General features: G+C 47.4%; 1 protein-coding gene across 3 annotated transcripts in view; it reads right to left on the bottom strand.

Moving 5' to 3' along the window:
* CACNA1E (calcium voltage-gated channel subunit alpha1 E) overlaps window positions 1-19,276 on the bottom strand; it is a 312,817-nt gene that overhangs the window by 76,517 nt on the left and 217,024 nt on the right. For all 3 annotated transcript variants that reach the window (XM_045536358.1, XM_045536356.1, XM_045536357.1), the window contains exons 8-16: window positions 11,358-11,473; window positions 7,102-7,155; window positions 6,365-6,454; window positions 5,220-5,429; window positions 4,365-4,477; window positions 2,407-2,519; window positions 1,918-2,049; window positions 1,372-1,444; window positions 356-473 (exon numbers count right to left, since the gene is read on the bottom strand). In XM_045536358.1, the coding sequence (XP_045392314.1) occupies window positions 356-473; window positions 1,372-1,444; window positions 1,918-2,049; window positions 2,407-2,519; window positions 4,365-4,477; window positions 5,220-5,429; window positions 6,365-6,454; window positions 7,102-7,155; window positions 11,358-11,473 (1,019 nt within the window). The remainder of the gene's footprint in view (window positions 1-355; window positions 474-1,371; window positions 1,445-1,917; window positions 2,050-2,406; window positions 2,520-4,364; window positions 4,478-5,219; window positions 5,430-6,364; window positions 6,455-7,101; window positions 7,156-11,357; window positions 11,474-19,276) is intronic.

Below are 19,276 nucleotides of genomic sequence, written 5' to 3'. Positions count from 1 at the left end.
AGCATTATAATCTTTCTGCTATTTCAGTCTACAATGATCTCTGTCCTCTCCTATTTTCCCCAGCACATAGTATTTCCAACCATTCAATGTAACAGCCTCGTATGTTATTTTTTGTGTACACACAGATTTGGATAACACTCTATCTTGTTTATGGTTGTATTCTTGACCCAACTAGTGAACAAGTTCTCTAAGATAAGGATTCTTGCTTCTCTTAGTAGACTAAGCAATGCCCATAGCCCCTGCCCCTGCCCCTGCCCACCCAGGCTCTGCCACCACTACTACCACCACCTCCTCCCTCCTCCCACGCTGGTCAAGAAAGGCGGGCAGCATGGGAGGACCATCTTAGAAAGGATACAGTTTCCAAACAAGGTGAGCACAATGAAGTAGATGGCTGACCACATGCCTGAGCTGACGCCCCCTTGGGAGCGGATCCCATTGTACATCACCTCATTCCAGTCCTCGCCCGTCAGGATCTACGAAAGTAAACAACAGGCAGATCAGACACTTGGGTTGGTCAAGAAAATGGGACCAATGCAAAGGGCAAACTCTGGGCCTGGGTCTTTTCCATCCACCCCCTTGCTTGGCCATCCTGCCAGGGAGGAAAAAACAGTTATTCCTATGAATAATCCTAAACATTTTTTGTTATGGAAGAGAATTTTAGGCATTGAAAATGGAAGGAGAACATCAAAAAGAACAGTTCTATTCCTCAGTGTCCCTCCCACCTCCAGCTTTGCCAGGCCCTTGTGGAAATCACACAGATCAGGTGGTCTGGCCATCACTCGCCTGTCCCCAGAGCTGCCCAGGTACAGTTCCTGGAATGGCAGCATTATTGAAAGAGCCTTGTGGGCTTCAGTTCAGGAAACTTGGGTTCTGGTTCAGCCTCAGATTCTGGCTAAATAGTGTTTTTCTTTAGTTCTAAGACATTATTGATTTTGAATTTTCCCCATGATTTAAAAAGTTGGGTTTTTTTTGCGGGGAGGGGGGGTTGGAATTGGGAGTAGAAAAGATACTTCACTAAATGGACACTATTTAATGGTACCTCATTAAATGGGTTAGAAGATGCCTCCAGATTTCAGAAAGCCATAAATGTGATTTGTGGCTGAGTGTCTCAGACTCAATGTCTCCTGCAGGCTCACAGGAGTAGGGAGAAGGACAATGGGGTGGTCAGGAGAGCTCTCTGACTACTGGTGAGGGCAAAGCCACAGATGTCCTAGGGATCACTGTGGTCATGATTACTTAGAGTGTCATGCACTCGGAGAGGAGCCTGGAGAGGATAACAGGATTCTCCCGACACTCTAAGACACCACTGTCTTATAGTGTGGGATCCAAGGGACCCACATAGCATTTCTGGACTGTCACTTGGCCTCATACCTGGAATACAGTCATGATGGCTGCAGGGAAGGTATCAAAATTTGCTGAAGGAGTCCCATCATTAAAGTTAAACCTGAAAAGGAAATTCAGAGACAAGAGATGGATGAAATCTCACATATCAAGTTTGCCATTCCCAAGATTAGTTTTTATCACTTCTTTTCTCCTTTCTTCTATATCCTCCCCTCTTCCCTACTTTTTCCCTATCCCATATAATTCATGAAGATGGTATCACTGACTTCTACTATGAACTAGGCACTTTGAAGGGTGTGGGTAATAAGACAGGGTTGCAGCTTATCAGTTACAAGGCTCCATGCTGTACACTTTAGGGACAGTGCCAAAGGAGTAGGTACAGAATGAGAACCCTGTAGAGTGTGAAAGGATTATGCAGAGACATTTGTGTCACATATACACTAGGCAGTGGATTCAGGCCATGCACAAGAACAGACAAGATGGTTACACGGTAATTAAGTTAATTAAGTTAAAGCCCTTGCAGGCTTAAGACTAGGTTTTGAGCCTCCTTTGGGTGGAAAACTCTTTGGGGCTTACCTGCCTCCAAACAGCTGCATTCCTAGGAGAGCAAAGACAACAATGAAGAGGAAGAGGAGGAAGAGTAAACTGATGATAGACTTCATGGAGCTCATCAAGGAAACCACCAAATTCCGTAGGGATGCCCAATACCTATGAAATCCAGACAATACTACAGCTATGAACACAGAATACAAGTCACCTCAGGTCCAGCTCAGCATCTGCCTGGTAGTCTATAATATTAGCTGCATTTGTGTACTTGTAAGGAAGTAGAGACAGCACCAAAATGTTGCTCCCCTAGGGAATGTGGCACAGTATCTGGCACCATAGATATTTTCTGGCTTGATCTTATAGGAGGAGGAAGAGGGGCTGAAGAATGGAGTGGGAGGCAGGGAAGGGCAGGGAAACGTGGTAAGGTGGAAAACAGGAGATGGAAGGAAATATAACACGGCAGAGAGAAGGTTCCATTCTCAAAATTGTTTGGGAAGAGTCCAAATTCTCATCACTTACTTGGTTATTTTAAATATTCTTAGAAGCCGAAGGGCTCTCAAGACACTGATTCCAAAAGATGTGCCAGGTCTGAAGATTGCCCAGACTACTTCAAATATACTGCCCACTGTGACCTAAAGATGCAAACCCAGCCACAGCGAGGGGAGAAAGAAAAGGAGAAGAGAGGAACATTCTGGTATTCAGCACACAATCAACAGCTCTCACTCGGCTACATGGAAATTAAAACTCTTCCCTTCCCCACCCAGCTGTACCTCCAACTGGCTACCTCCTTGTGACCGCTGCCACCTCTTTCCCACTGCTCTGCACTCCTATTCCTGACTTTAATCTTTCATGGTATAGATTGGTTTACTGACTCCTGCCTTTGGTGAAAACTACACAGCCGGTTGCTGCTTCTGCACATCTCTGATGGCCACAGCTGTTCTGACATCATAACCCCTTGAACAAACAGACAAAGGAATTGTACTCCAACCAAGGAAACTAATTTAAATCAGTACAGGTTGTATTTCAATACAGAAATCTCAGAGAGGGCCCACATTCTCTCACTGTCCTAGAATTTAGCGCTAACAAGAATGTATATGTAAATCAATCAATGTGATTGACCACATAAAACAGAAGCAAAAACAAAGATCACATGATCATCTCAACAGAATACAGAAAAAGCATTCAACAAAATCCAGCACCCTTTCATGATAAAAGTCTTAATAAACTAGGCATAGAAGGAACATATCTCAAAATTATAAAAGCCATATATGACAAACCCATAGCCAACACCATACTGAATAGAGAAAAGTTGAAAGCATTACTCCTAAGAACTGTTTTGGTCCTTGGTATAATAAACATCCTTCAGTCACAGAGGTCTTGAAACCCCCAATGTGATGGCCCTTGTTGACATAGGGCCTGATTGCTACAGGAAGCAGCAATTTCAAATGAATGTTTCAATTTTTGTTTTAATGATATATTTATTGGATGTCTACTATATTCTAGACATTGTGCTAAAAGCAATAACAAAAATTAATCCTCACAGCAATGCTGAAAGGTATGTATGTGAAGAAACTAAGGTTAAAACGGTCTCTCAATAGCTGTTCTGCCTGAAAATTGCCCATACTCAGAACCATATGTTCCAAGTTAAAATATAGATTGGCAAGTGCCCAAAATCTTTAGCACCTAACTGAAGCTTTGGCAGAAAAAGAACTGGGTTTGGCAAAAAGAGAAGTGGTTCAGGAGCCCGAAGTTCTACAACCTAGTTCTGCAGCTAACTGGGCATGTGAACTTGTGCATGATGGCTTTTATTTACTCATGTACAAATGGGAAGGCTAACTCCTGATGCGTAATATAGTGCATAGGACTCCTGTGGGCAGCAGAGGACAAAAAACAATGTGTGTGAAAGCACCTTGAAGACTGCTAGTAATATACACATTTAGATATTAATATTATAAAGAAAGTAAACAGCTGGCTGAGATATTCTATGTAGGGACTTGCTAATATAAGGGTGTGTGTCTGTGTGTGTTTCTATGAGAGTATATCTAGATAATTATCCCACTTTTAAACTGAAGTAGAAAAAACAAATATATAAGCTTCTCTTTCTTATGGAACCACCTCTAGAATCAAGTCCTTTGTCCTTTTCTCCCAGGCTTCTCCCAAGATAATAAGTGGTTCAAAACTCTGGCTATGGGTAGCTTTGTAAAAACTCGTTCAGCTATAAACTTAAGTGTGCACTCTATGGTATATGTGTTATACTTCAATAAATACATTAAAAATCAAAGAGCTTAGGAGAAAACCCAAACAAACCCTTGGTGAGGATTCACTCCCTTCTGAACTCCCTTTGGCTAATCTCATATATTCCCCTTTTATAAATTCCGCTTTCAGTGCCTCATGCTGAGTAACAGAGCCAGCTGCTTATCTAGAACCATGGCATAGCAACACAAAGCAGGAGGACAGGCAGGCTTCCAGGGACTCACCCCAAAATCAAAGCAGTTGAACGAAGAGTGAAAGTAAAGGCGCGGCCCCATGCCGTACATCTTCAGGGACATCTCTAAGAGGAAGAGCCCCAGAAACAGAAATTCTGCATAGTCTGAAAGATAACAAGCAGAGGCATTTGTTCCCCAGGTGATGTGGGCTCCTATATTCCCCAACATACGTACCCACCCACAGAGGAACCTATAAGACAGAGCAAGGACATTTGGTGACCATGTCAGGCCAGTGCTGGGCAGAGCCTGATGACATATGAATACTCTCTGACCCAGGATGAGTCCCAGGCATGGTCAACAGATCAGCTCTGCTCTCTTTTGACCGGCAGGCCTGTCACTGGCCTTGAAATGGAGAGGGACCTCAGAGGAGAAAGAGAGGACTTTACGGTGGCTTTGATGGAAGAGCAGGACTCCTCTCCACATGCCCAGCAGGGACATCTCCTGGCACTCACTCATACTCCGTGGCAGTCTTATCCAGAGCTGCCCTGTAAATTTGGTCTACTTGAGATATTCATTGCCCTAAGAACTTTAGTGATCAAAACTCCCTACGCCATTGCACCGCCTTAAGAAATTAACTGAAAGCTTTATGGTACCCAAGGTGTAAGATTATCTTGTCAACTCATCAGCAAGGATTTGTTTACCTGATTCAATACGGAATGAAAGCTGGGAACAGTCACATGGTAATCCAGCCCCCTTGAGGATAGCTCTGGCCTCCCTGGGAGCGTGGAGAGGAAGAACCCCAGGCTGGCAGAAGCCCAGCCAGGCCTGGCACAATGCTTTGCTCTCTTATAGTCACAGGCCAATCAAGCTGCCCCACCAGGGGGCCAGCAGTCACCATTCACTTACAGAGAAGGTGGGTGAGCCACTGGGGCTGGTTGTGATGGACGATGGCCACACAGGCGGTGTTGAGTGCCACGAGGCTCAGCACAATCCAGTAAAACACCTGGGACTTGACCATGTGGCGGATAGAGATGCGCAGAAGCCTTTCCTTGTGCCGGAAATAGGAGGCCCCATCGACCTTTGCACTTTTGATACTGGCTCGGGCAAGAGGTGTGCCTAAGGGGACAAGTAAGGAGGAAGAATGAGACTGCGACATATCCTGAGATCACCCTCCACGGCCAGGAGGCATTCAAAGAGCAGGATGAGCGGCGTTAGTCCCGAGGCAGGGTGGCTGACACAGCGCAGGCCCGGGGAATCCCCACGTTAGGTCGCGGAGACCCTGTTTTTCCTCTCTGGGCACTCTCAGTCCTAGGAAAGCCTCCCCAGGCAGGACACCAGACAAAGACTCAGTGTCTTGAATCCTAATAGGATCATGTTTATTTTTGCAACAGATCGGGCTTCTCTCTGCCCTTTCCTTTTAAATATGCTTCGGGCACTGGAATCCTTCTGCCGCACTGGTGATCTTTCTGCCACTGGCAGCACAAAGCAGCAATGAGCACTGTGAGTCTCTTCTGTTTTTAAAGACGGAGTGAGACCTTTCTCTTTTTCCAGGGAAGAAAAACTTGCCATCAGCCAGAATCTCTTAAGAGAATCTGAAATTGAGCACCAGTCCAGTTAAAGGGTTGACAATAGGAATTAGTTTAAACGTCACATGATGGGGGTAAGTGGGCGCTGCTATGGTTAAGCAGATGACTTTGAGCTCTCACATCTGGGTCACTAGAAGCAAGAGGTCCTCAGGAGCCTCTGAACAACATCACAAAGTAGGTTTTCGTCATCATACCCAGGAGAGAGAGGAGACATCTACAAACGAGATACATCTGCCACACGTGAAGAACCTAAACCCCACATTTCATGTAAACAGCATCCCCTGGTCTGCCATTTTTTGCGGGGGCATACATTATGGTCATCTAGATTAGATTCCCAGGCTTTTCCTGAATTACATCCCTAAGTTCTGGATTCTTTTCCTTCTTGTGGTGCTTCTCAAAAGATTGAATCCCCCATGAAAAGGAAGATCCTAAGAAGTAAAAGAAGATCTAACGGGATCCACTCACCCACAGAAGAGATATCGACGCAGTGCTCATCACTGGAGTCTCGGGTCATGGCCTCCGTGCGGCTCCTTTTGATGGTTGCCCTTCGAAGCACTACACCAGGGAAGGGGGAGGCCAGTGAGAGGCCACAAGTACACCCAGGTCATTCTGGACAAAACTTGAGGACCATAGGCAAGAGGCCTTGTGCAAAGGCCCTGTGACATAAGCGTCTGCCTTTAATCCCTGAGCCAGGGTGACAGAAATCGAGACTATCTACAGAACCACAAATGCTGTGCTCACTAGCACCTCCAGAAACACGGGAGCTCCAGAATCCTTGCTAGAGCTCGTCTAAAGGCAGTAGGGAAAGCTGCACTCCGTACCTATTCGTTCTGGCTCTTCATAAACAATGCTACTTCCCGGTAGTGAAAGTGGTCTCAGGATAATCCATCCCCACACATTTTAGAAGCAGACCCCTTCATGTGCCATGGGTCGGATGACAGTCTCCTCAATGCACCAGTCTCAATCACATGCCCGGGAACAAAGCAACTCTTGGGTTTCATTTTCATCACTTTAAAAGGCATTTAAATCTGCGGCTCAATTCCCCTCATTTTAAAGCATGAGGGGTTTTATGACAGAGAGGTTTCATTTCAAATCCCAGAGCGCCCTCTTTTATTTCTTTCTCCTCTTTTGATCAAGAGAGGTTGCCACGCCTGAGAGGGGCAAATGCAAATGGCGGGGAGGTGTCGGAGCAACTTCCTTACCTTCTAAGGCGGACGTTCCAGTGTTTTTATTTTCTTCAGCAAGCATGACTTCCTCTGCATGGAAACAAACGGTTTAGTCAATTATCTGTAAATGCCAAATTACTTTGCAAAAAGGAAATCCCTCAGGGACAGCTCTGGCTCCAGGGTAACAGGGAGAGAGCAAAGAGTTCAGAGCCTGCCACAGGCACCAGCATCAAAAACAAGCGGGGTGTCACAGAGGGAACACAGAGTGCAAAGAGCAGAAACGAAGTCCACGGAGAGGGGCACGTGGCGGATGACTGGCAAAATGCAGCTGTGTCTGATACCCTCAATTCAGAAGGACATGGGTGAGGAAGAAATGATCTTTTTTAACCAAAACCCCCTAAGTTGAGAGGAATAAGAAATTTCCATTTCTGTGTTTTCTTCTACCCAGGTCCTGCCTTTTCTTGTCCGTGCTTCCTCCGTCCTGACCTCTACACCCTCGTTCAGGAAGCCAGTCTTTGAGGAGGGGCACAAGATGCCTCAAGGCCCTTGGAAAGAGGCCAGGGAGTGCAGGCCTGCCTCCTCTGTCCCCACCACTTCTTTCCTGTCGCAGTGGGGCAGGGCTTGAGCCAAAGAGGCCTGGGCCCATCATGAATTTATCCCTATGGTATAATAAAAAAATAAATATTTGGTTTTTGTCTCTGGTTCCTGGCCCAGAGTCTTTTGTATGCTAATAAGACGGCTCATGGAAGAGACAGAGGCCCTGGATAGCCTAAGGATGGTGGCTGGTGGCCAGAAAAGCCGCATGATTAGAGGGTTGGGACTCTCAGCCTCTCCCTACCCCACACTCCTAGGGAGGGGAAGGGGGCTGGAAATGAATTTAATCCCCAATGCCCAGTGATTTAACTAAGCATGCCTACTTAGTAAAATAGCCATTAAACCCCCGAAATGATGGGGCTTGGAGAGCTCTTGGCTTGGTGACCACGTAGACGCGTGGGAGGGTGGTACACCCAGAGGGAGCACGGAAGCCCTGTGCCCCCAGCCCCACACTGGGCCCTACACGTCTCCCCCATTTGGCAGTTCCTGAGATGTATCCTTTATAATAAACCAGTAAAAGTATAGATTTTCCAGAGTTCTGTGAGTCATTCTAGCAAATTGTTGAACCAACGGACAGTGGAGGTGGGGGTTATGCGAACCTCCAAATTTGTAATTGGGCAGGCAGAAATGCTTGTCCCCCAGGGAACCCCACTTTTGGCTGGCATCTAAAGTGGGGCAGAGTTCTGTGGGACTGAGCCTTTAACCTGTGGGGTCTGCCTGAACTTTGCACAGTATTTAGTGTCGGAATTTAATTGACTTGTCGGACACCCAGTTGGGATTAGAGAATTGAAGGACTGGCTGATGCTGGAATGACATTTGGTTGCTGGTGTTTGGGCAAGCACGGTCCCTGAGCTCTGTCCTCTCGGCCTCCCCAGGACCAGTCCTGTGCTCCCCTGAGGTGTCACCATCTGAGTGGTACAATGTTCTACTATGACTTGTTGGCCTGAACTTCACTAGCATCCCTCCAAATGTACCAGCAAAATAGCCCCTCGGCCCCCACTGGTGTGATGGGGACGAGTTTTGATCCCAACCCTGGGCCAGGCTGTTTGGAGGCCTCAGCAATCATTCCCTAAGGTCCCATCTGGTGGCTGGGGAAGAAGCTTACAGCAGACCCTCTTAAACAATGGTTTAATTTAAGCACTTTTAACAAGTAAAAGGACAGTAGGAGAGGGCAGTCATTACCATAATTCCAAATGCATCTAAAACTGAGAGTATATAATGCATTTCCCAGGGAGGGGAACATTTTGAGGCTGGATGGTACTATGCAGGATGGCTATTATCCCAAGTCATAAACGTTTAGCTTTCTTTTTAAAGTACAGCCTCTGGCAAAATGCTAAGCTAACAGGTTAAGTGATATTGGTGGGGTGCTCCTTCCTGCAGACAAAGAGGGTTTTAAAGTCATTTTATAGCACATGTTATTTGGAGGGCATCATTTTAAAATTAGTTACTTGTTTAGAATACCTCATAGCAACATTAATCAGCTTAGCCAGAGAGTCACTTTTGCTATGCACAGTGTCTGGGCTCTGGGGTGGGCAGATCTGAGGCCCAGGGGCAGGTGGAAGGCGCGTGGTGCTGCCCAGCAAGGCTGGGAAGTGCTCGAGGGCTCTGGATGTGCCGAAACCACCCTCCTTCCTCCGCCCCCAACGCCTTTTGCCAAGTTCGCTTTAGATCTTGAGTGTCTTTCCAGGGAAATGTAACCCATATGTCTCTGATTCACTCACGCTCCATTTGTAAGGGAAGGGCCGGGAAGCACAATTTGACGTCGCAGTGCGTCTTTTTTCTTAGAAGGAGGAGAGAGCTGGCTTTGCCAACTGGAAGAAAGGGAAGCCTTGGAATCTTGCACGCACTTGGAAGGCAGAGCCAGAGAGCAGCACACTGCACCGCCCACCCACGTGGGGTCGCAGTGAAGGCTGGGGGGGCCGCTTCTGGGTCTGCCGCCAGCTCTCGGTGGTCTGTCAGATGGCTCCTCCACCGAGGAAGCCAAGGCCAGGTGGGAACGTCACGCTGCCTGCCTGGCCTGGAGGCCAATCTGCTCAGCCTGCCGTGCTGAGGCTGTTTCCATTCTGGGAAGAGGTAGGGGAGAGTCGCGTCCACTTCACCCCTACACGACAGCCTTGGAGGAGAAGGGGTGAACGGAAACACAGCCGACACACACGGCTCACGCTTCCAGAGGTGACGAGGGAGCGGGGACAGTCCCAAACAGGGGTGTTCATCTGGCTTTCAATCACACATGCACTCTCTCAGCCCTCAGAGGCGATCAGAAGTGGAGTCCAGAGCTTAGAGGGGCCCTCGTGGGTTGGAAGTCAGAGTAAGAGTGTCATGGTGTCATCCCAAAACTCCTACAGAAGAGTAAGGCTCAGGCAACTGAGCATCAAATCATGCTCCAAATTCTTCCTCCATGACCTGACACGTGTGCTACGCTTTCCACTTGGAACAGAGAAAAGATACTGGCTGTCACATGTATACTGTTTTATTAAAAAAAAAAAATCACTCTTTGCTCTGGAAGAAAATGAAGATATATAACACCAATGAAATCCAACGTTTAAAATAACAAAGAAAGCAAATGTCTCCCTTTTCCTGGATATTCCTCAGCAGCAGCTGAGCTGCAGTCAAACTTGAACCTGGTGGCTCTTTGGGTTAACAAAATCATGGCAGGTCCGGCTGCATTGTCACAGCTGGGCAAGAACTGGTCCTGACGCTGAGCCACAGGGTGGGGACCAGGGACAGCTCAGGGCCTAGGCAAACACCTGTTTTCCCCATCGTCTCTCCCTGGATGGCTGCAACAGCCTCACAGCCGCTCTCCCTGCTTCCGCTCTAAGCCTTGTCTTCCTACGGTCTATTCTCAATGCCACAGCCAAGCGCTGCCTGACAATCTTAAGTCAGAGAATGTCAGTTCTCTGCTCAAAGCCCTCCCCCTGGTTCTTGTGTCATTCACGGTAAAGCCCACAGCTCTCACATGTCCTATATGGTCATATGCGATTGCTGCCCACTCCCCCCTGTGACGGCCCTCACCCTGTCTCCTGCCACGTTGCCCTTGTCCACTCCCCATTCTGCTCCCTGGCACTCCTGGCCCACCTGCCCAGACAGGGACTCGGCACTGAAGTACTCCTCTCCCAGACCTGCCCGTGGCTCACTCCTCATCTCTGCAAGCGTCCACACAAACGGGCCTACCCTGATGCTCTATTTAAAACTGCAGTGCACCCTGTACCCCCGTAACCCTACCTTGATTTGTTTTCCCACTGGACTCAATCTTCTCATCCCCTTCTCACGACTTACTCGTTTACTGCTGTGTTCGTTGCGGAGAGCTGGGGGTCTGCTTGGCCCCTGCTGTATCCCTGTGCCCAGCACAAGGCCGGGGGCAAAGCAGGCCCTCAGTAAACATTTGTTGAATGAATGGATTGTAATGAGCAGCACCCGGAGCAGTATTATCAGGTGTCACCTGCCCAACCTGAGCTCGGGGATTGGGCTGTTATCTTTTACTCAGTTCACCTTGCTACGGTGCCTGCCCGGGGGATGAACAGTTAGACCCCGGAGGAGGAGAGTGAGACTAGCAGGGAACCCAAAGAGCTAAGGAGGCATCCAGACCTCCTCTCCTCTCTGGTCTGAGCTGCCCTGGAACGGCAGCTCTGGGAGTGAGGGCCGGTCGGCCCTGCTGTCTGTGCAGGCCCCCCAGCCTCCTGCCGCCCCCCGGGCCTCACCTGCTTTGTCTATCCAGGCACGGTAGCCATTCAGCTCGCGCTCGATCTGCTGCTGGCGCCGCAGCTTCATGAAAGCTCTGCGGTTCTCCACTCTCTCTCTCTCTTTGGCAAATTCCCTGTGGACAAGAAGGACAAGATTCACCGGGTTTGCACAGTGCCACGACTGAGGGGAAGGGTGACATGAGTGAAGATGGGGCCTCTGGGCAGGCGCTTTTGTCCATCCCATGTCCCCTTCCTCTGACCCAGGCTCAACGACGATCTCCTTGCAACGCTGCACAGAAACACCTTGTGCAGCCTCGTTCAGGAAGCTTCACGCATTGATTCATTCCCATTAGGACTGGCCCCTCTGGTTGCTCTATTTTGCAAGGTACTTTCTTAACCACGTGACGAACTAGGTCTCAAAATGCCACGTCCCATCTCCTCAGCTACAACAGAAAACCCTTAGCCCCCTGAAGGGCACAGCGACCCTTTCTGCTTTTGATGACAACAGTGACTCATGCCTGCAGAACATTTACCATGCGCCAGCCCTGGAGGAAGTTTTTCATACCCATTTACTCGTTTAATTCTCACAACCATCCTATACAGTGAGGACTATTAAAATTTCTATTTAACTGATGGGGATGCCAAGGCTTAGAGAGGGGAAGTAACTTGCTGGGATTTGAACTCTAACCATAATGCTGTGCGGCCTCTGGTGTCCTATGTCCTGCGGTGCTCAATACAGGCTGCCACTGAAAGCCAGTGACACTGATGACTTCAAGCTGAAACGCCGTTGGAAGGTGGCTGTGTCGGTTAAATAAGAAAGGGAGGGGTGTGGGCAGGGCATCTGGCTCCAGCAGGACAGTGGGGAGGCGGGGCGGGACGCAGGGAGATGACCAGACACGGGAAAGCCCAGGTGAGGGCTGGAAAGAAGGCAGTGTCCATGACAGGCACAGGGGACCAAAGCCACTCTGTGGAATGAGAGAGTGAAAACACTAATGCTCCATCAGGCAGAGTCCTGCCCGGATAAAGCTAATGAAAAAAATAATAAAAAAGAAAAAGACAAGACTATAGTTCCCTGGGAAAAAGAGGAGAGAAGAGGACTGAAGGTTCCCTGGTAGCAGGGAAGAGGATCAGATTCAGTGGGGTGAGCAAATGGGGATTAAAGAAAGAGCCATTTGCTAATAGGCTCTTCCAGAAACCACCTCTACCAAAGCCTTTATCACAAAACACCCTTTCGGGCCAGGAGGCCCCCTTGCTAATACAGGGCCCCCATCCATGCCTCAGATGTCCTCCCCCTGCCCCAGAAGCCGTCCCATGTATTTGAGATGATCCCCATGAATCAGGAGCTTCAGCCTGAGGATGAGGGAGCCCAGCACCCACTGCGGGTCCCGCCAGCCCCTCCCTCAGGTCCAGAGAAGAAGAAAGGAGCTCAGGGCTGAGGGACAAAGCGAAGCGCTGCAGCCACAGAGCAGGGGAAGGGGCGGGGTCAGCCTACCGTGATGCAGAGAGACACCTGCTTGTGTGCACCTGGCCTTCCTGCCACAACAGAGCTGGCTTGCTTGGGCACAGCCACCTGCTTATAATGGTCACAGTCAGGCTGAGGGTATGGGACAAGGCACATTGGAGGCAGAAATTCTCCTGTGCCTGGCATCAATGGATTTTACTAAAGGTGCTGTAGGGGAAGGGAAAGGGACAGTCAAAATGAAGAGCAACCAAGGCCAGTGAGGGTAACAGAATTCAAGCCATGGCATGCCCCATCATCTTCCTTTCTGCATTCCAGCAATTTGGAAGTAACAAGAGGCTAGTTTGGTTCATGGCATCACCATCCACCAAGCTTCTTACTTTTGGTTCTTTGCTTCTTTCTATCCCTCCTATGCAATTATTAATGGTTCCATTGTTCTGTTTTTCTACTTTCAAACAACACTTGCATGTACCCTCCCCTTCTCCACCCTCATGGCCTTGGTTCCAAGAGCTCATCCTTTTCTGCCTGGACTACTACAACAGCACCTAGCTGGTCTCTCAACGATCTGTCTCTATTCCCTTCATTTCATCCACCTCAAAGCTATTAGTGTATCTCTTTAAAACACCATTGGATCTTATCATTTCCAAACTGTGAGTAATAACATTTGTGGCACACTTCTTAATTTACTAAGCACCTTCATCCATTTTGCTCATTTAATCTTCACAACCATTCTGAGAAGAAGGTAGAACAGGCATTTTCACCCTCAATTTAAAAGTTAAACAACTTGATCAAGTTTAAGTAAAAAACAGAGCCACAACTGGAACTCAGGCTATTGCTCTAAGCGCTCAAGTTCGTGTCCCACACAGTTGCCAAGACCCACAGCGCTTCTGTATGCTAGTTTATCTTTCATATATATGTGTCTTGATTTTTCAGTTAAGCTCTGGAAGAATCCAGAAAGGTTTAACAAGAAGGTAATATTTTAAGCAAGACCTTAAAAAGGAGAATTTCAGCAGGCTCTGACCAGAGGAACACAATCACCCTTGAGCATCGAGGGTAAGCATTATCCCTAACACCTCCATTTTCCAGCTCAGAAAACTGAATCTAAATAGACTTAAGTGCCTCTTTGAGGGGGCACATGTGCAAGGACACAAAGCCACCAAGAGGAACCATGACTCTCAGATCTTCCAAATTCCATCTTCTTTCTACTCTAACCATCACTTCCATCACAGCCTCCTGTACCCCATCAAGGCTTTCACAGTCTGAGCCTAAACCTCATCACCCGCCATCCCTATCCACCCATGGCTGTCTACAGTCCACCACCACCACGCTTCAACCACTGCACATTTCCCATCATTCCTACACACGCAGGGAGGGATTTCAAGGCTGGTTTATACTACTTTCTGCCAGCAATCCCCTGAGTCTGTGAAAAGCCTTCTTCAAGGCCAGGTTCAAATGTCACCTCTTCTGTTTGGCTTTCCCCTCCCTTCCAACTTCCTCCCCTGCCCCCTGTCTTCTGGTCTCCACTCTACCACTCTCTGCAGAGTTCATCTTATAGTCAGACCTTTAGTGTGGTCAGTTGGATGTTTGACTGTTACTCCCTCTAGGTGAGCTTTTTGGAAAACATTCCATTAACATCTTACTCAACTTTCTATCTTTCTGGACTAGAATAAGCCTCACACATACTACATATTCAATAGATATTTTCTTTTATTAGAAATACCCAGGCTGACCAGGTGAGCACACCAATAGCTTTGCCCCGGCTGCCAGAGGCTTCAATGAAGAAGCACTCCATTCTCTGCACCGACCCGAAGGGAGCCAGGTGAACTAGCAGTAACCCCTGGACACTGCTGCCAGTTTCCCTTTGGTTAGCCCCACTAAAAACACTGGAGGATTGGTCTGTGAAGCATGTGGTGTGTCACCTCCATCTGGCCCCTAGAATGGAGGTGTAGCTTGATTGCTGGTGGGATAGGCTAGCAAACCCCAGTCTAACCTTCCTGTGTATTTAGAAGTTTCCTGGCTCTGGGTCTTGCCAGCTGGGTTCCCCGCTTTTTTGCCATGGCAGGCCCCCGTTGTTTCCCACCCTCCCACCTGGCATCCTGGCTGGACTCACAGGCCCAGAGCCTGACAAATCTGGCCAAGCCTCTTGGCTAAAAGAAGTAAAGCAAAAACCGTGCGCCCCTGGGGATACTTCCTAAGCAGCTCCAGCACCGTAGTTGGGGAGGAAGGCTCTATGTGGGAGACATCATGCTTATCAAGAAGCCTTTTCTGTTTTGTTCTTTCATTGGGAGCCCGGTAGAAAGTCTGGCACCTGTATCTTTCATGACTCTTCTCACCCCTCCCCATTACTGTCGTCATTTTTTTGAGCCCATAGCCTGTCTTCCTACCCAGTCTGAAGGTTCCAGGAGGCCAAGCAGAGCCTGCATAGTATCATATTCCAACAAGGACCTATGACGTTTAACCCAGTGCCTGGTATTATAGATTCCACAGATTATAAAAATAAAATATTAAGAACAGCTAATATTCACATGACACACCTAAAATTTTTAAAAATTTACGAGTAATTTCCATGTAAATTAATTCATTTATATTTTCAAAAACCCTGGGAGATTCAGAAAGGTCACTTGCCCAAGATAACCCAATTAGCAAGAGGCAGAGACAGAATTCAAACTAATGTCTTCCGATTCTAGGTTAAGTTCTGTTTCCACATGCCTCGGCTACCTTGCCCGATAGCTAGAAGTCAACATTCACAATCCACAAAAGGGATTTCATTTCAGCCCAAAGTTGAGGAAAATATGGATGTAAAAACAAAGACTTCTTTTTTTAAAGGGACTTCCCCCTTTTTTGAGACAGCAGCATAAAAATCCATTGCTCTGTGTTGGGTTAAAAAGATCTAGAATAAAATTCATAGCATTAGTCAGGCTAGTGATATACTGCTTGATTTTTTGTCCATTTATTCATACACATATTGCATTCTGGGCAGAACAGAAGCAAACAAGATTCAGCTCTATCACATGCCCAAAATAAGTAAATATTCTAACCTCAGATTTAATATGCCCACCAGGCTCAGGAGTATACAGGTGGCCAGACCTGGGAAAAGGAAGCACATTGCTTTCACTTGTCCCTCTCTTCCCTGAGGACCTGAGCACTCTCTCCTCTTCACGGAGGATCCTGGGGTTATTCAGGTGATGATGCTTTTACAAAGATAAAGCATATGATCTTTACTTAGGCAACCAGATGACCACTGCCACATTCCCTATTGAAAGGCAGCTCAGAGAGTGGTCCTCTGAATTACCTCAGTTTATCCAGTTCCCTTGGATCAAGCCACAGCAAGTTTGAAAGTGGAAATCTGGCTAATGGTGGAAGAGTGTTCATGACCCCTGAGGCCCTTTGGCATTGGCCTGTGGCTTACGGCAGGAGGATGGGCGACCAGCTTTTTTTCTCCTTTGCTTCATCCAGTCTTTCTACACCCACAGATGTAAAAGAAATCGAGATCGGATGCAGCTAGACCTCAGAGTTCCGAACAAGGAGAACAAAGATAAATCCCCACATTATGTAGCAGAAACACTGCCCGGTCTATGTCGGGAGCAAGGAATCCAGGCATCCTCTGCTACTGATAAACTGGGCTATAACCACTCTGCCTCAGTTTCTTCCTCAGTCTGGGTTGACATCAGGACACATGGAAACTCTCTGCTCATAACCAGGGCAGGAACAAATCTGGTTTACTGTAGAAGTCCTGACTGGATTCCCAGAAGGGATTGTATAATGATAAAAATCCAAATTGTGTTTCATTGCAGATACCTCCCTCTACCCAACTCTGTTATCCGTAATTTTAGGCTGCTTCCTCCAGCCCCAGCCCTGGCACCCCCGGGGCAGGGTAACTGCAGTGTCCCTCACAAGGCAGCTCTCACATACATGAGGGAAGGTGAGCCAGGGCTAAGCGTGGATGAGCCTCTGTTCTGGTTGCCATATGTGTGTGCAAGGGTTGGGTTCCTACATTTCAGTTACGGATGCTCAGAAGAAGGCCAGTCTCCTCGCACTGCTGGTTAAGTACAGTTTTCTTCTTTCATCCCAGTTACTGAATTTGCATTTGTGGCTGCCTTTGTTTTCCAGCAGTTTACATGAGAGGCATAAATTGTACAAATCAACTATTCATACACAGCCAACTCTATAGCATGCACGGTAAGATGAAATGGAAGAATGACATAGATAATCTCACACGAGGTAGAATGCCCAAAACATTTACCATGTGTGCCTGAAGGGGATAAGGGAGCAAAGGCAGAGGTCTCTTTGAAATCATGTTTAGATTATTTAAAAATGAATATTTTATGAATTCATAGACCTATAAAAGAGCCATTGCCACAGATAATTCACAAAGTGGCTAATCTGTATCTTAATAAATTAACGTGACTGTTTTTAGCCCATAGGGGCTTTATGAGAGGGGCTTTGGTCTTTCACATTTCTAGAATTTATCATGATGCTACTAACTCTGGGGGATTAGAAGTGACATTCACTGAAGCCTTGCTCCAGCTGAAATTTCTGCCCACGTACGTTACCCTGGAGTCACAGGGCATCTAAACAGGTATTTCCACGTTTGTCCAGTGAGGATGATGTTCTGACAGGCCCGCTGTGGCCAGAAAGCCTCAGTTGGAGGACTGTTTGGCTCATGTTTTAGCCAGGCCTCTCCGCCCCACTCGGTACACACAGGGAGCTTTGTTTACTGATGCGAGGCCCTCACGGCTGTCATGGTAACCAAGAGGCAGACAAAGCCCGCCAGGATGGGCTAGCCCGTGTGACTCAAAGGTCTGTTTACCCACACTCCTGTGCACACTTGCATGCTTCATCACACACACCTTGGCATGGGTGCACACATGCTCACACCAGCACAGGAAGTGTATGCACACAGACTCTGCCAAGCACACAAATAGCCACACGGTCACACTCCTAGTAATCTTCAGAGTCTACATTTCAGAGGGGTTTGCTACCCACAAGGAAACCTTGCCACTATTCCTGTAAGATCTTTGCTTCAGGAAGGAGGAATTTGGGTTAGACATCAAGCCAAACCTCTCCAATCCTAAAAAAGTTCTGAAATTAACAGAGAAGTTGGGAAAGTCGGATGGGCAGTTGTGTGTTGGCAGTGATTTAATTTCGATGCCATTGGGAAATGAGCTGGGGGCAGGGGTGAGACTTTTCAGTGTTCTTATGTCCTCAGTGTTCAGTGTTCTCATGAACCTGGGGAATCTTTTCTCCCATTTTTTTTAGAGAAGCAAACACAGCCCCAGAGAAGGTAAACACCTCACTGAAGGTCACACAGTTCAGCAGTATTATAGTTATTTATGCATTATCCCTTGACTTGTTCCAAAAAGGATTTAAGGAGACTTAGGCTGTCAATAAATAAAGGCCAAAACAGAATCTAGCCCTCTAAATCCTACCCTCTGTTGACTCTCATAAGCAGGATGGGTGTCTAGGAGGGTGAGGGGTACAAATACTCAGGCACTACGTCATACTGGGTGACTCTTCCTTAGAATCAAGAGCTTTGGGACGGCCCCTCCCATGAGCAGAAATCCTTCCCTAAAGTGGTTAAGGCAAATACAAGGCATTACACAAACTACTGTACCCCCTCTTCCCTCAGCCCTTCACCCTATATGCGCAGCAATGGAAGAAAGGCCATGAGTCTCACAGACCAGGATATCAGGCGAGGAGGACCCGGCAGATCACCTTGTCCAAGCCCAGCCTTCTCCATGCAAGGACACTAAAGCTTAGAGAGAGGTCAGACAACTTGCCCGCCCAAGGTCTACTGCGTGTGGTAACTGACCCGGGGCGTCGCTTAGATCCCCGCGTTCAAAGCCAGGGCTGTATCACAGCTTCGTGACATTTCAGATTCCCTTAGGGTCTTGGGGAATGATGGGTCTTTTTTCTTTTTCTTTGTGACGCTGAGATCTCGTTTACTTATTTTCTTGAGTAGGTATAGTGAAAAAAGGCCTGGCAATTAGTGTAAAGGGGATAACGAAGAAACAGGAACATGCTTCCTGTCCTGGTTTTTAACCTTAAAGCTGGTGTGATCCAGAGTGTTAAAGGATAATGGTTAAGAGCCCTGAATTATACAGACCTGGGTTTGAGTCCCAGCTCCACCACAGTGTGATGTGGGGCAAGTTCTTAACCTGAGTCTTGGTTTCCTCATTTATAAAATTAGAATAAATATCATAGCTATCTCAAAAGGTTGACTGTGAGGCTTAAATAGATAACAAGTGAAAAGGACAGTATCTGGGACATAGAACAGCCACTTGGAGCACCTGGGAAGTGTTACTGACATTCCTGTGAAGGTATCAGACAACCTATTATCAAGGCCTTCCTATGTATATATTCATTCTACCTCCAAAATATAATTTACTGGGTGTCTACCACATGGTAGGTATTGTTTTAGGACATGGGAATACAGCAGCAATTATAAAAGCAAAATCCTTGTCCCCACAGGGCTTAC

This window comes from Lemur catta, chromosome 23, assembly GCF_020740605.2.
Source record: "Lemur catta isolate mLemCat1 chromosome 23, mLemCat1.pri, whole genome shotgun sequence".
NCBI classification, from domain to species: domain Eukaryota; kingdom Metazoa; phylum Chordata; class Mammalia; order Primates; family Lemuridae; genus Lemur; species Lemur catta.
This window is presented reverse-complemented; position numbering and strand designations above follow the sequence as displayed.